This window comes from Mustela lutreola, chromosome 6 (genome assembly GCF_030435805.1).
Source record: "Mustela lutreola isolate mMusLut2 chromosome 6, mMusLut2.pri, whole genome shotgun sequence".
In the NCBI taxonomy this organism is placed as follows: Eukaryota; Metazoa; Chordata; class Mammalia; order Carnivora; family Mustelidae; genus Mustela; species Mustela lutreola.
In genome coordinates, this window is record NC_081295.1 from 98,928,690 (window position 1) to 98,943,845 (window position 15,156).

Genomic DNA, 15,156 nt, shown 5'->3' on the forward strand with positions numbered 1-15,156 from the left:
ATTATTTTGTCCACATATATGTAAAATGGAACAACTGCATATCCACGTACAAAAGAATGAAGTTAGACCCTGTTTTAGGTTGAAATATCCACCCCCCCCCGCAATCCTACCTGCCAATACCTCAAATTAGGTGACCTAATTTGAGAAGAGGGTCATTGCTGCTATAATCAGTTAAGACAAGATGAAGTCACACTGGACTGTGGGTCCCTAATCCAATATGATGAATATCCCAATTAAAAGGAATAATTTGGACACAGAAAAAATCAAGGAGAACACCAAGTAAAGATGAAAGAGGAGATCAGTGTGATGTTCCTGCAAGCCAAAGAACACCAAAGATTGCCAACAAACCACCAAAGACTAAGTGAGAGGCTTAAAACAGATTTTCATAAGCTGGTTCAGAAGGAATCAACACAGTTTACACCTTGATCCTTGACTTCTAGCCTCCAGAACTCTAAGACAATAAATATCTGTTGTTTAAGCCATCCAATTTCTGAAGCCCTAGAAAATTAATACAGACCCCTACCTCAAACTATAAGCAAAAATTAAATCAAATACTTAAATGCAAAAGCCAAAACTATAAAACTCTCAGGAAAAAATATACATAAATTCTAGTGACAGTGAATTAGGAAATTATTTCTTAGATATGACAGCAAAGTGCAAGTACTAACAAGAATAGGACAAACTAGACTTCACCGATATTAAAAACCACAAACCATGCTGCACAAACCATGAGAGAGGTGAGCAAGAGAAGAAAGGATTAGAGAAGATCTATAAAAACAACCACAAAACAAGTAACAAAAAGGAAATAAATCCATACTTACCAAAAATTACTTTGAATGTAAATGAACTAAACACCCCAATCAAAAGACATAAGGTGATAGAATGAATAAAAAAAGTAAGACCCACCTCAACCATGCCTACAAGAGACTCATTTCAGATCTAAAGAAACATATAGATTGAAAGTGAAGGGACAGAGAAATATTTTCCATGCAAATGGATGTCAAAAGAAAGTCAGGATAGCAATACTTGTATCAGAAAAAAATGGACTTTAAGACAATAACTGCAGCAAGGGACAAAGAAGGACACATAGAATAATGAGGAGAACAATCCAACAAGAAGATATAACAACTATAATTATTTATGCACCCAAAACAGGAACACCCAAATACGTAAAGAGTTAATAACAAACCTAAAGGAAATAACAGATACTATACAATTACAGTAGGGGATTTTAATAGCCCACTTATATCAACAGATAGATCATCCAGAAAATCCATGAGGAAGCAGTGTCTTTGAATGACACATGGGACCATATAATTCTAACAGACATATTCAGTACATTCCATCATAAAACAGCAGAATACATATTCTTTTCAAGTGCACATGGAACATTCTCCAGAATAGATCACATAATAGGTCTTAAAACAAATCTCAACAAATCGAAAAGATTGAAGTCATACCATGTATCTTTTCTGACTACAACGCTATGAAACTAGAAATAAATCACAAGGAAAAATCTAGAAAGATCACAAATACATGGAGCTTAAATAACATGCTACTAAACGATGAATGTGTCAACCAAGAAATCAAAGAAGATATCAAAATTTACAAATGAAAATGAAAACACAATGGTCCAAAAATCTTTGGGATCCAGCAAAAGCAGTTCAAAGAAGGAAATTTACATAAATACAGGTCTACCTAAAGAAGTAAGAAAAATCTCAAATTGACGATCTATCCTTACATCTATAGGAGGTAGATAAATAACAACAACAACAACAAAAACTAAAACCAACAGGATGAAGGAAATAATAAAGATTAGAGCAGAAATAAAAGAAATAAAAACAAACAAACATAAAACACACTAGAACAGATCAATGAAACCAGAAGTTGGTTCTTTGAAAAGATTGGCAAAACTGATAAACCTGTAACCAGACTAGTCAAAACAGAAAGAGAGAGGACTCAAATCAGCAAAATCAGAAATAAAAGAGGAGAAATAATAACTGATATCACAGAAATACACAGAATTAGGAAAGAATATTACAAAAAATTATATGCCAATTACTGGAAAACTTAGACAAAATGAATAAATTCCTAACACCAAAACTGAAGCATGAAGAAAGAGAAAATTTGAAGAGACAGTAATCAAAAAATTCCCAAAAAACAAAGGTCCAGGACCAGATGGCTTCACAGGAGAATTCCACCAAACATTTAAAGAAGAGTATATACCTATTCTTCTCAAACTATTCCAAAAAATAGAAGATGAAAGAAAACTTCCAGATTTATTCTATAAGGCCAGCCTTACCCTGATACCAAAACCAGATAAAGACACCACAGAAAGAAAGAACTAGAGGCCAATACTCTGGCTGAACACATATGCAAAAATCCTCAATAAAATATTAGCAAACTGCATACAACAGTACATTAAAAATGTTCACCATGATGTAGTGGTATTTATTTCTGGGATGCAAGGGTGGTTCAATATTTGCAAAGCAACAAATATGATACATTACATCAATAAGAGAAAGGATAAAAGTAATATGATCATTTCAATAGACACAGAAAAGTATCTGGCAAAGCACAGCTCAATTTATGATTAAAAACCCTTGATAAAGTAGGTTTAGAGGGTACATACCTCAACATAATAAAGAGCTTATATGAGAAACCTACAGCTAACATCAACATTACTAAAAAGCTAAGAGCTTTTCCCGTAAGGTCAAGAGCAAGACAGGGATGTCTACTCTTGCCATTTTTATTCAACATAGTATTGGAAGTCCTAGCCACAGCAATCAGACAAGAGAAAGGAATTAAAAAGGCATCCAAATAAGAAATAAAACATTCACTATTTGCAGATGATATGATACTGTATGTAGAAAGTGTTAGACGCTACCCAAAAAAATACTGAAACTGATAAATAAACTCAGTAAAGTTGCAGGATACAAAATCAATGTACAGAAATCCATTGCATTTCTATACACTAATAATGAAGTAACAGAAAGAGAATTTTTTTAAAAAATCCCATCTACAATTGCTCCAAAATTAAAAAAATAAATTTAACCAAATAGGAGAAAAAATCTATACTCTGAAAACATAAAATACTGATGAAAGAAACTGAAGATGATACAAACAAACAGAAAGACAGTCCATGCTCATGGACTGGGAGCCTGGTGGTGGGTATTAAGGAGGGCATGCATGGCAAGGAGCACTGGGTGTTGTACATAAACAATGAATCTTGGAACACTGCATTAAAAATGAATGATGTATTTTATGGCAACTAACATAACACAATAAAAAAATTGTTGAAACATCTATACTACACAAAGCAATATACAGATTTAATGCAATCCATATTAAGATACCAAAAGCATTTTCACAGAATTTCAACAAATGATCCTAAAATTTGTATGGAACCACGGAAGACCCTGAACAGCCAAAGCAATTTTGAAAAAGAAAAAGTAAACTCAAAGTATCACAATTCTAGACTTCAAGTCATATTGCAAAGTTGTAGTAATCAAAACAATATGGTACTAGCATAAAAACAGACAGAAAGATCAATGGAACAGAATAGAAATCCCAGAAATAAACCCACAATTATATGGTTAATTAGTCTTCAACAAAATGACAAGAATATGCAATGCGGAAAAGGCAGTCTCTTCCACAAATGGTGTTAGGAAAACCAGACAGCTACATGCATACACAAAATAAACTCAAAATGGATTAGGGACCTAAATGGGAGACCTGAAACCACAAAAATCCTAGAAGAGAGAACAGGCAGTCATTTCTCTGACATTGGCTGTAACATCTTTCCAGATGTTTCCTGAAGGAAACAAAAGCAAAATAAACTATTAGGGTTACATCAAAATAAAAAGCTTCTGTATAGCAAGAAGCAACCGACAAAACTAAAAAAACAACCTACTGAATGGGAGAAGAAATTTGCAAATGACATATCTGATAAGAATTAGTATCCAAATTACATTAAGAACCTACACAGGGGCACCCGGGTGGCTCAGTGGGTTAAGCCTCTGCCTTCAGCTCAGGTCATGATCTCAGGGTCCTGAGATCAAGCCCCACACCAGGTACTCTGCTAAGCAGGGAGCCTGCTTCCCCCTCTCTGTCTGCCTACTTGTGATCTCTGCCTGTCAAATAAATACATAAAATCTTAAAAAAAAAAAAGAAGAAGAACTTATACAACTCACATCATAAAGCAAATAATCTAAGTTAAAAATGGGCAAAAGATATGAACAGACATTCTTCCAAAGAAGACACACAGACAGCCAACAGACACATGAAAAGATGCTCAACACTTCTCATCATCAGGGAAATGCAAATCAACTCATACCTGTCAGAACGGCTACAGTCAAAAACTCAAGAAACAAGTGTTCATGAGGATGTGGAGAAAACAGAACCCTCATGCGTTATTGATGGGAATGCAAAATTGGTGCAGTTACTGTGGAAAATAGTATGGAGGTTCCTCAAAAATTAAAAATATACATTACCTACAACCCAGTAATCGCACTACTGAGTATTTACCCAAAGAATATGAAAACACTAATTCAAAGGGATACATGCACCTCTATGCTTACTGCATCATTATTTACTATAGTAAAATTATAGAAGTAACCCAAGTATCTATCAATGGATAAAGAATGGATAAAGATGTGAGATAGGTAGATAGATATCTCAGGATATTATTCAGCCATAAAAAATGAAATCTTACCATTTACAACAACATGGACAGAGCTAGAGAGTATATTCCTAAGTGAAATAAGCCAGTCAGAGAAAGTCAAATACCATATGATTTCACTCATGTACAGTATTTAAGAAACAAAACAAATGAACAAAGGAGATAAAAGATAAATCAAAAAGCAGTCTCAACTATAGAGAATAAACAGTTACCAGAGGAGAGATGGGTGGGGGAATGAGTGAAATAGGTAAAGGGGATTAAGAGTATACTTATCATGATGAACACTGAGTAATATATATAATTGTTGAATCATTGTATTTTACATACAATACTGTATGTTAACTACACGAGAATTAAAATTTTTTTAAAAAATTAAAAAACAACTTTTGTCCTCTAAAGAATAATATCAAGAAAATAAAGACAACCTACAGAATAGGAAAAATACTTGCAACTCATATATCTGATAAGAGACTCATATCCATAATATATAAAGAACATTTACAATTCTATAATAAAGGGAAAAATAACACAATTTTTTAAATGGCCAAAGATACACAAATGGTTAATAAGGACATGAAAAGATGTTCGACATCATTAGTCATTTGGAAAATCAAAATCAAAATCACAATGATAATGGGTTCCAATTCAAGACGGCAATTTAAGACTCTGAGCTCGCTTCCTCCACAGAACATACCAAATTACATCTCTTAATAGAACAATTCCTCCTGAAGAAGAACTGAGAGCAAAGTGAATAGCTATTAAACAACCAAAGACAGAGAGAATGGCAAGAGAACAGAAAGAGATATAGAAAGACAGTAACAAGACCTCCACCCCAACACTGCAAATGGCTGGGGCGAGGAATACTGAAAAACCAGGAACAGTTTTGTGTCTCTGGGGACACAGAAAAACCTGCTGTTTAAAAGAACAACTAGCATATAAGAGACAACACTAAAACTCTGCCAAGTGGTTGGTGCCAGAAAGTTCTTCAGATCACAGGGACTGGAGAAGGACACATCTCACATTCCCACCCCACAATAAAAGCCTAGACCAGAGTAAGGTCCAGACAACATAGCTGGAATATTCAGTCACCTTGGCAAGCTTGTAACTTCAGCCAGCCCAGGGTCCGTGAGCCAGTGCCAGCCATCCTGTGGTTCTGGGGCACAGAAACCAGCTGTGGATTGGGGGGGGGGGGGGTGTTTTAATTTATACTGCTTTATTGTATTTTTACTTTTGAAAATTTGTCTCTTTTTGTTGTTTTGTTCTTTCTTATTCTTTTTTCCTTCTTCCATTTTTTTTATTTTCTTATTTTTTTAAATTTTATTATTACTTGTTTCTTCATTCTTTCTGTAAAAAGTCATTGCTTAAAAGAGTAACTAGCATATACGTCCACAGCTCCTATCGGCAAAACTCCAAGCACACACAGTCTATGTAAGGGGTATCATACCCAACTCCACAGAGTTTTGCCTGATCCCTAGAAACAAACATAGAAAGTCATCCAAAATAGGGAGACAGAGGAACATGTCTCAACAGAAAGAACAAGAAAAAAATGCAGTAAAAGAATTAAGTGAAACCCAGATAAGTAATATGTCTGATAAAGAATTTAAAGTAATGATCATAAAGATACTCACTGCACTAGAGAAAAGAATGGAAAAACTCAGTGTGAGCTTCAGTAAAGAAATAGAATATATTTTTAAAAACCAATCAAAGTTGGATACAATAACTGAAATTTTTAAAAATCCACTAGGGGGAATCAACAGATTATAGGATGCAGAAGAATGTATCAGTGATCTGGAGGACAAGGTCATGGAAATTTCGGCTCAGGTCATGACCTCAGGGTCCAGGAATCAAGCCCCATGTCAGGCTCTGCACTCAGCAGAGAGTCGGCCTGAGGATTCTCCCTCTCTCTCTCCCCCCACTCCTCCCCTCCCACGCTCTCTCCCTCTGTTAAAAACAAACAAAAAAAACCCTTTCAAGTGTGCTTCTGCATATGGGCCAGTGGTGATTTCGAATGTTACTGATTACATTACTTTATGTGTTCATTACATATAAAGCTATTCTGTAAATTCTTCATGGTAGGCCTCGATCTGGTCCCCCTTAAAGTCCCCAAGCAGCATTTCTCAAACTGTACTATTCCTAGAAATTGCCTGAGGATGCTCTTAAAGTGCAAATTGATTCAGGAGGTCTGGGGTAGAGCCTGAGACTGTGTTTCTAAGTAGCTCCCAGAGGATGCAGATACCTCTGGTCCAGAACCACGCTTTGAGAGCCAAGATCTTCAGTATGGAGCACAGGGTGTTATAATGTTGATTGATTAGTTGATTGACTGATTGATTGTCACTGGTTGCTACTAGGTAGGCGGCAGGGCAGAGGAAGGGTTAATAGGGAAAGTTTACAGCCCGTAGTTAGAAAACTAAGAGCTAGAGCGTCTCTCTCCCTCCTTCCCTTTCCCCCCAGTCTTACTAAAAGCTCACCTGCACCCACCAGACACTACCTCTTCTTGGAGTTTTCCATCTTTTACAAAAGTATTGAAGGATGAAGCAAATTCTCCCGGACAGATCCCTGCACTATGGGCAGATTGCTGGTGCAGCACATCGAGAGGGTGATCAACTCACCCTGCTTTGCCTGGGACCTTCCGGAGTTTCAGCACTAAAAGTTCTACAACCTCATTTTAAAACTGAAAGTCTCATGTCCTTTGAAACCCTCAGTCCCAAGAAAACAGGAGAGTTGCCCCCCCCACCCCCGCCTGTACAAAGCACTCTGCAGAGGGGAAGTGAGGATGACAAAGTGGGCGCTGGAGGTCTGTGCAATCCGGTTGGTGGGGGATGGAGAGGAGCTGGAGCAGCTTAGTGTGACCTGAACTGCAAAAGCCAACCTTCTCAGATGAAAGCCCCTTATGAACCCCCAAAGACACTATTTTAGGCCCTAAATTCAAACCAATAATCACCGAGTTCAGAGAGAATATGCTCTTTTACCCCAAGCACCCTATATCATCTGGCCCCTGCTTGAAACCACCGAGAAATTTAGAGCAAGCTTGCCCTGTTTCTGTGCAGAGATGAGGCAGGCAGGGCCTCCCAATTCAGTCTGCTGGGCAAAGTGAAGCCAAAAGTGAGCTGTGCCTTTGAGCAATGAGCCTGTGGCAGGAAATGCTGCTTTTAAAAGAATGTTCTAAGCCACAGTTCTTTGACCAAGAAAATAAAACTATTTATGACAAAATGACAAAAATCCAAAACATTAAGGAAAGTAGTTTTATGCTCTAAAAATCATACATTAACACATATAAGCATGGGTGTTCCTGACATTGTTACAACCTGGCTGGGTTGTTTTTAACTGGTTGCATCCCTCAGAAGTCATGGAGAGATCCTTGGTTTCCATGGCACTAACCTACAGTCCATGAGGTCAGTGTCGATCAGACCCACTGCTCTCGGTCTACCCCACTGCTTAGACAGTAGTTGGCTTTGCCTGCTAGCCAAGGACCCAACTGTACATCACTCCACAAACATTTGTGTACGTAAGACCTATGCTTTGCATTTGCAAATGTTTTTACTTTTCAAGGTACTTTCCCATCTGTTGGCTCATTTTAATCTCACACAAAAGTAGAAGGCTGGTGAATGAGGCATCATTAGGCCCACTGCATAGCTAAACAGCAGGATAGCATAGAAGAAGCAGAGGCTGAGCTTCTGAAAATCCCCATTTGTATCCAACTCTACCTCTTCCCTTTGGAAAGCCTTGGACAAGTCACTCCTCTTCAAACCACCATCATCTCACCTCAAAAAACTGGACAGTAATTCCATCTTTGGGGCAGCTCTAGACATTTAGGGAGTGCGACTCCCCAGATGAGGTACTCAATAAATGATACCGGGCCTACCGTCATTGTTATTAGGAAACTGCCTCCCATAAAAGTAATCGAGACTCCTAAGGTCACACATCTGACTTCCGCAGGACAAAAACCCAGGCCTATGTCCTAATTCCCAACCTAGTGTTGTTTCCCCTGGACCAAACTGTCCCAGTGTCTCAGTGACTGACCCAGTTATGCCTGACACCCTCAGCCAACTATGATCCTTTATGTGGCAAGTGACCTCATTTAAGGGCTCAGAAGTCTGTAGGTCATTAGAAAAAAATGTTGATGACCGAAAACAAAACCTGTGACCTGCAGGGGGTATGGAATTTATCACGCCACACGACTGCATTCCTGCATCTCCGCAAGCATGCTAGAGCATCAGAGGGTCAGGTGCTGGGTGGGGCGCTCCCCAGATTACCAATCTCTGCAGCTCTGGAAGGTTCCACAGCAACCAGTCTGGGCTCCACGTTTAGGAAGAGGGCTTCTCCACTGGCGTTGATGGCACAACCGGAAGGCCTCACCACCACGGAGAGCCGATGCATTCCGACCGGCAGCAGGTCTGTCTGACAGACCACGTTCGTTTCGTTTGAGAAGAGAACTCTGCAGATCGTTTTGTTCACCGTAACCTGCACGGCCTGGGGGTCCCCAGAGAAACTAGTTCCAAAAATATAAACCAGCAGGTGGATGTCACCATCTTAAAGAAGGAAAAATAAATAAATAAAAGAACAAAGTCATCTCTCAATGCTATAACTCCATTTAAGAGAATTCTGTCTAATGTCAAATGTTCATTCCCTCTCACCTTCCCCTCCCAAAATTCAAGGAGTTGGATGATGACTCCAATATTGGGCATCTATATTTATTATTGCAATGTACAGCCCCCATCTGAAGTTTTCTCAAACTAGGAATAAGAGAACACTACTCAACTCTAAACAAATGAAAAAAAAATCAAAATAAACATTTCAAAACAAGGGACAAAGAGAATAAAACATTTTAGGCCATCAAATCTCCAGGTGTCTCAGGGCACCTGGGTGGCTCAGTTGGTAAAGTGTCTCACTCTTGGTTTTAGCTCAGGTCATGATCTCAGGGTTGTGAGACTGAGCCCCACATTGGGCTCCATGCTCAATATGGAGCCTGCTTGGGATTCTCTCTCCCCTCTCCCCTGCCTCCCGCCCTTACCCCGCTCAGGTGTGCAGTCTCCTTCTCTGTCAAAAACAAAAAACAAAAAACACCTCCACCTGCCTCCATTTCAAACCATAACCATATTATTTAGATTGAACAAAAAATATACTTTCTGCTGTATCACTTAATATCCACCCCATGAATGGATGCCCCTCCTGTTCACCCATCACCAGGTACATGGCCTCTAAGAAATCACTGAGCCTGAAGTCATGACCATCTCAATGCCAACTCACAAATCATACCCAGGGAATACCACACCAAGTGGACCTGGGGAGTTGACTCTTCGAGGTACTGGAAAGAACAGGAACCTGAGCAATGGGCAGGTATGTCATTCACACGCACAACCACCTGAAAAAAAGGCAGAATAATTAAAGGCAAATGTATGCATTTCAAGTGCTCAAGAGTACTCAGAAAGCACTTGTGAAATTTGCCCAAATTAACATGTTTAATGACTCTTTCTTCTATTTCTCAGTAACAAACCCTAATGAATGATTCAAAGCATATTAGGTTTTCTTAAAATAATGGTTGTTATGCTGAAACTTAACATTTCTATAATCAAATATGCTAAATCTTGAATAAATTTCCTCTCTGTAGTAAATTTAAGAAAATTCAAACTATTCAATGACTTTTATCACTCTAGATTATATTCAACTAGATATCTGTGAAAAGTCTTTTCTTTGCTGGTACATGCCAACAAAACAGGCACCTTCCTTGCATTGTAATACATGGATATGCAACTGGAAAATAGTCTACCTGGGCCTTTGGTTTGGGGTCTTTTTGTTCTAAAATGGTGGGTCCCCAATAAGAGACTACATGACTCTTCCTTTCACCGTTACGTTAAACTGGTAGAACTCTACCATACTTGGAGATGGAGAAAGTAAAAAAAAAAAAAAATAGGGCTTGTTTGATGCTCTACATATAAAATATGGATTAAAAGCACACACTCTATTTATAATACTTTTGCTTATGGAGGGAAAGGGTGTGGGATGGCATGAAGGCATACCTGATAAAGAACACTTCAATGTTATTTCTCATGTTCTCTTTTATTCATAAATACACACAAAATATAATCTATCGAAATGTTGGCAATTATTAACCTTTGGTTTGGATACCCAGGTGTTGGTTACATTATTCTTTATAGTTTTCACATTTTAAAATTTTCTCAAATTAAAAGCAGATGACCTATAACAGGACTACGGGCAGACGGAAAAGATAAAAGGACATTTTAAGGAGAAAAGGCACGGACTTAGCTCATTTACTTTCCAGTGCCACTGCGTGGAGGTAACAAATCCTATGTGGCTATCAACGTTCGCCATTTTGGGGACCATAATTACAGCATCAATAATTATAATAATAGGATACTGTGTTTACAAAGCGCTTCTATTTTCCAAGTGTTTTTCATGCACCATGGAAGTAAAAAGGGGACAGCCATAATTGTCTCTGTTTTATGGAGTGGAAAAGTGATCTGGGATACTGGGTGGAGACCCTTGGAAGTGGTGCTTGTACTCTGGGCGGCCCATGCACTCTCACCTGAGTGTGTTGGTTGGCAGTAACCAACATGTCTCCAAATATGGGTCCAAGAAAAACTCCACCATCATACACCACACGCATGGCTGCAGCAGGGTCCACTCCAGTCAGATGTGCATCAGAGACCTGAGAGGGTTACATTTTTGGTGAATTCTTTCAAGGAACAGAAGTCTAATCTAATAGAAGCCAAACCTCATGCATAATAAAGGGTCTCTTCACATTTCAGGTAACTAGATGCTAGAAAGTGAAGGTGACACTGGGGTGAAGCCTAGAACCCTAACTGTAAGTAACAGTCAATGAAAGCCCCAGTAGACTAGAGGAATATTTATGTGCCAATAGAGCTGCCAAAAAAAAAAAAAAAAAAAAAAAAGCACAAAAAACAATCTTCTCTCTCTGTCTTGAGATATTCTGTTTCTATGTGCTTTTCTATTTTATATGTTTGCAATCCAAAATAATAAAATAAAAGGTAAGGGGAAAGATGCTATGAGATGACTCTCGTCCATCCTCCTTCTCTACCCCAGTATTCTGTTTGAAAACCAGATGACCCACAATACCATATAACGGGGATAAAATTTTATCTTGGGTTTCATTTTATAATAACCAAATGCTAGATGATCATTAGATTATTTTTTAAAACCCTAAATATGCAAGAGCATCTGGTTTTGTCATTATCCAGAGACAGCAAATCCTTTTCGAAACTTCCTTCTGTTGTGCCATCTGCCTCCATGATAATCTAAGTCAATCACATCTGCTTAAATTATCCAATAACAGATGTAGAATCATTGTACGATGGACACTGACCAACAACTTCTACCTACACTGAGTTAGGGAAGAAGACATTGGGTTTAAACTGCTTTATCAGCAATTGAACGTATGCGATAAAAAACATGCCTTGAAAACTTCCCGAATATTTGAATATTTCAACAAAATTAATAATTCATGACAGTTTTCACCCATATAATTCTGATTTTCTTTTAACAAAATGGCTCCTGGATGCCAAATCCACAGCACTAACATACATACCCTAATAAAATTGGGCAAATCTCCAACTTGGGTAGACCAGGAGAGGGTCCACACATGTTCGTAGCAAGACTTTAGATCCTCTGTCACAGCGAAGTCGTTGACGTTGAGGTACCTAGATGTGAAGTTATCAGCATTGTTTTGTAAGAGCTTGCGAAGGTCACTAGCTGATACATGCACGGGGATATCTGTGGAATAAGGTTTTGATATAAAACATACAAGATACTAATTACTCCACCGCACCGGGTTTCCTCATTAAAATAACAGAGAATAAATGTCAAGAAGCCCACTAATTGTAGAGGAGACCCTCAAGTTCAAAATGTGCCTTTGAGTGAAACCCCAGCCCAGTTAACCATGTGTTTCCTAAGGCAAACACAAGGAGATGTCTACTTTTTATATTGTGATACCTTTAATCAGTATCCCATCTCATAGCATGCAGAGAGCATCGTCACATCAGACAAAGCCTTCTCCACTGTCAACTCCAAATATACACTCCAGACACCTTGGTAATGCCTGAAACCTTAATTAAATGGTGGGTTTTCCCTGGAAAAATTTAGCTGGCCCTGTGAACAGAGAAAAGTTGGCCACCTTTCACAGGGAGTGGGGGAGGCTCACAGCAGCTGACACCCATAAAAACTTAGCCAACCCAGCTGAGGAATGTTGGCATTGAACTTTGGTTTCTCTATTAGAATTCCTTTAAGCCCAACCACCTGCTTCCCCATTCCACATCCCCACAGAAAAATAACAGCGCTCTGTGCTTAAGCTCTGCTCGTGTTTGAACCCTGGTTCTTGCTTTACCAAAAGTTTCCATTTCATTAGCTACTCCCAAAAGTCCCAGGAGGTGGGCCATTTAGGTACCCTAATGCCTACTTTAGAAATGAAGAAAATGAGACCAAACAAAATTCAGAAGCTGGCCAATCAAGTGAGACGGGTTTTCACTTAACCCAAAATGCCTTCTAACTCCTCAAGGGTCTTCCTCTTGAAGTCCACACAGCCTGGGAGGGTTAAGAAAAGACCACTTTCTTTCTAAAATGCAAACAAAATTCTTCTCCTTTTAAAAAAGGTTGTTCCACATTTAGATAATGTGAGGCCATTACCATTTCCCAAGTCCTAGTTAAGGCTGAATTCCCTGGATTGTTTGGCAGTGATGTGAAGGGCATCACAACAGAACACGGTGGCAGGAAGAGTATCTACAGACAAGCTGCAGCTCATGAGAAGGGAAGCATGGCCCAGGGATGGACTTCAGAGACACAGGGCGCTGTCACTTACTCACCCACATTTATCAGACTCCAATAGCCCACAGCCTTCAGTTTGTCCTAAGTGGCCAAATTGGAGTTAAAACCCCATTCTTCCCACCTGAGAAGATTCTTGCAAGCCCAGCCATCATTTTACTTGGGAGGACAGAAGACTTTTGGGCCATGTGCCAATTTTTATAAAGCCACCCTTGACCTCTCCTGAGCCTCCCTTCTGATTCTCCTAGGGTCTTACCAAACAAATAGTGCCATCACCTCTATTCCTTATCCTTTGTGAAATGTGTGTATTCTTAAGGATTTAGAAAAGGTTCCACGCCAATTACATCTGAAAGCTCTTTCTACACTTTTATGACCACTCAAATTCTCAATAGCATATGGTGTCACCGTGCAGTTTGACTTGGAAGGATGATGTCTACCATGGAAATTGGCCTAGGAAACTCTAGAGAGAAGAGGATTGACCTAATAATCAAATACTCGAGTTCATACTCAGACCTGTCATCAACTGTTTGTGTGACCTCTGGGCAAGCTCCAATATACTGGGCCCCATGGGCCTTCAGAAAGAGACATCCGTGTCCTAAAACCTGGAACATATGACTATTTCCTTATAAGGCAAAAGAGTGTATCTTATATTGCAGAAGATGTGGTTAAGAATCTTGAGAGGAACAGCTTATCCTGGGTTATCCAAGGTAGGCCCTAAATGCAATCCTATGTGTCCTTATAAGACAGAGACAGAGGAGTCTTTGAGACAGAAGAGGAAGAGTGATGTGGCCACAGAATATGGGCAGCCACCAGAAGCTGGAAGAGCTGGGAAAGAGATGCTCCCCTAGAGCCCTCGGGGTGGTGGGGTGGGGGAGTGTGACACCGCTGAAAATTTGATTTTGGATTTCTGGCCTCCAGAAATTCAAGAGAACGGATTTCTGTTGTTTGAACCCACCAAGTTTGCAGTGATTTGTTATGACAACCCCGGGAAGCTAATCCACTCAGTTTCCACATCCCAAAGTTGGGATCCTTTTAAATGATATGGTATCATTATTGTACAGATCTTTAATTTTAACAAGGCCATGTTCAAACGCTGGAAACTAAACAAAACGGCTTTAAGGCTGTTTCTCAGGATACTGTTTGCCTGAGAATGCCCCTAAAAATGAAAATGAGACATTGATGCCCTCCAATTGTCCCTTTACCAGGAATCTCTGTGGTAGGAAGTTGGATGCGGAAGTATCCTCCTAAAGGTGGGCTTGTCTTCTGTATCCTCTGTGTTGTCACCTGGACCACCCCAGATTCTTCTTGTCCTCCTTCAGTGGGCACAGAGCTGTGGCAGGTCAAAAACAAAGCCTTAAGCACAGTAACCATCCAGAAGTGCTACTCCAGACAGAACTTAACCCCAGCTCAAAGAACATGCAGTCAGCCATGTTTCTAGGACACAATCTCAACCTCCCAAACACTGGATACCCTGTCCCATCATAGCAGAAGAGGTGCAGTGGAAATTTTAAGATTCTTTATTTAAAAAAAGATTTTATTTGGATGCCTGCATGGCTCAGTCGGTTAAACATATGCCTTTGGCTCAGGTCGTGATCCCGGGATCCTGGGTTCGAGTCCCACATCAGGCTCCCTGGTCAGCGGGGAGTCTGCTTCTCTCTCTACCTGCCTCTCCCCTGGCCTAT

The 15,156-nt window shown here is 39.4% G+C and overlaps 1 protein-coding gene across 15 annotated transcripts in view; it reads right to left on the reverse strand.

The window, feature by feature from the left end:
- Positions 1-15,156, reverse strand: part of PKHD1 (PKHD1 ciliary IPT domain containing fibrocystin/polyductin) — a 475,577-nt gene that overhangs the window by 410,882 nt on the left and 49,539 nt on the right. For 14 of the 15 annotated variants that reach the window (XR_009354742.1, XR_009354743.1, XM_059178234.1 and 11 more), the window contains 5 exons: positions 14,677-14,804; positions 12,246-12,430; positions 11,226-11,348; positions 9,929-10,043; positions 8,935-9,210 (listed from right to left, as the gene is read on the reverse strand). Coding sequence is in view for 13 of the 15 variants with exons in the window: in XM_059178234.1 (XP_059034217.1) it covers positions 8,935-9,210; positions 9,929-10,043; positions 11,226-11,348; positions 12,246-12,430; positions 14,677-14,804 (827 nt within the window). In the remaining 2 variants the exon portion in view is untranslated. The remainder of the gene's footprint in view (positions 1-8,934; positions 9,211-9,928; positions 10,044-11,225; positions 11,349-12,245; positions 12,431-14,676; positions 14,805-15,156) is intronic. The other variant, XM_059178229.1, reaches the window with a different exon arrangement.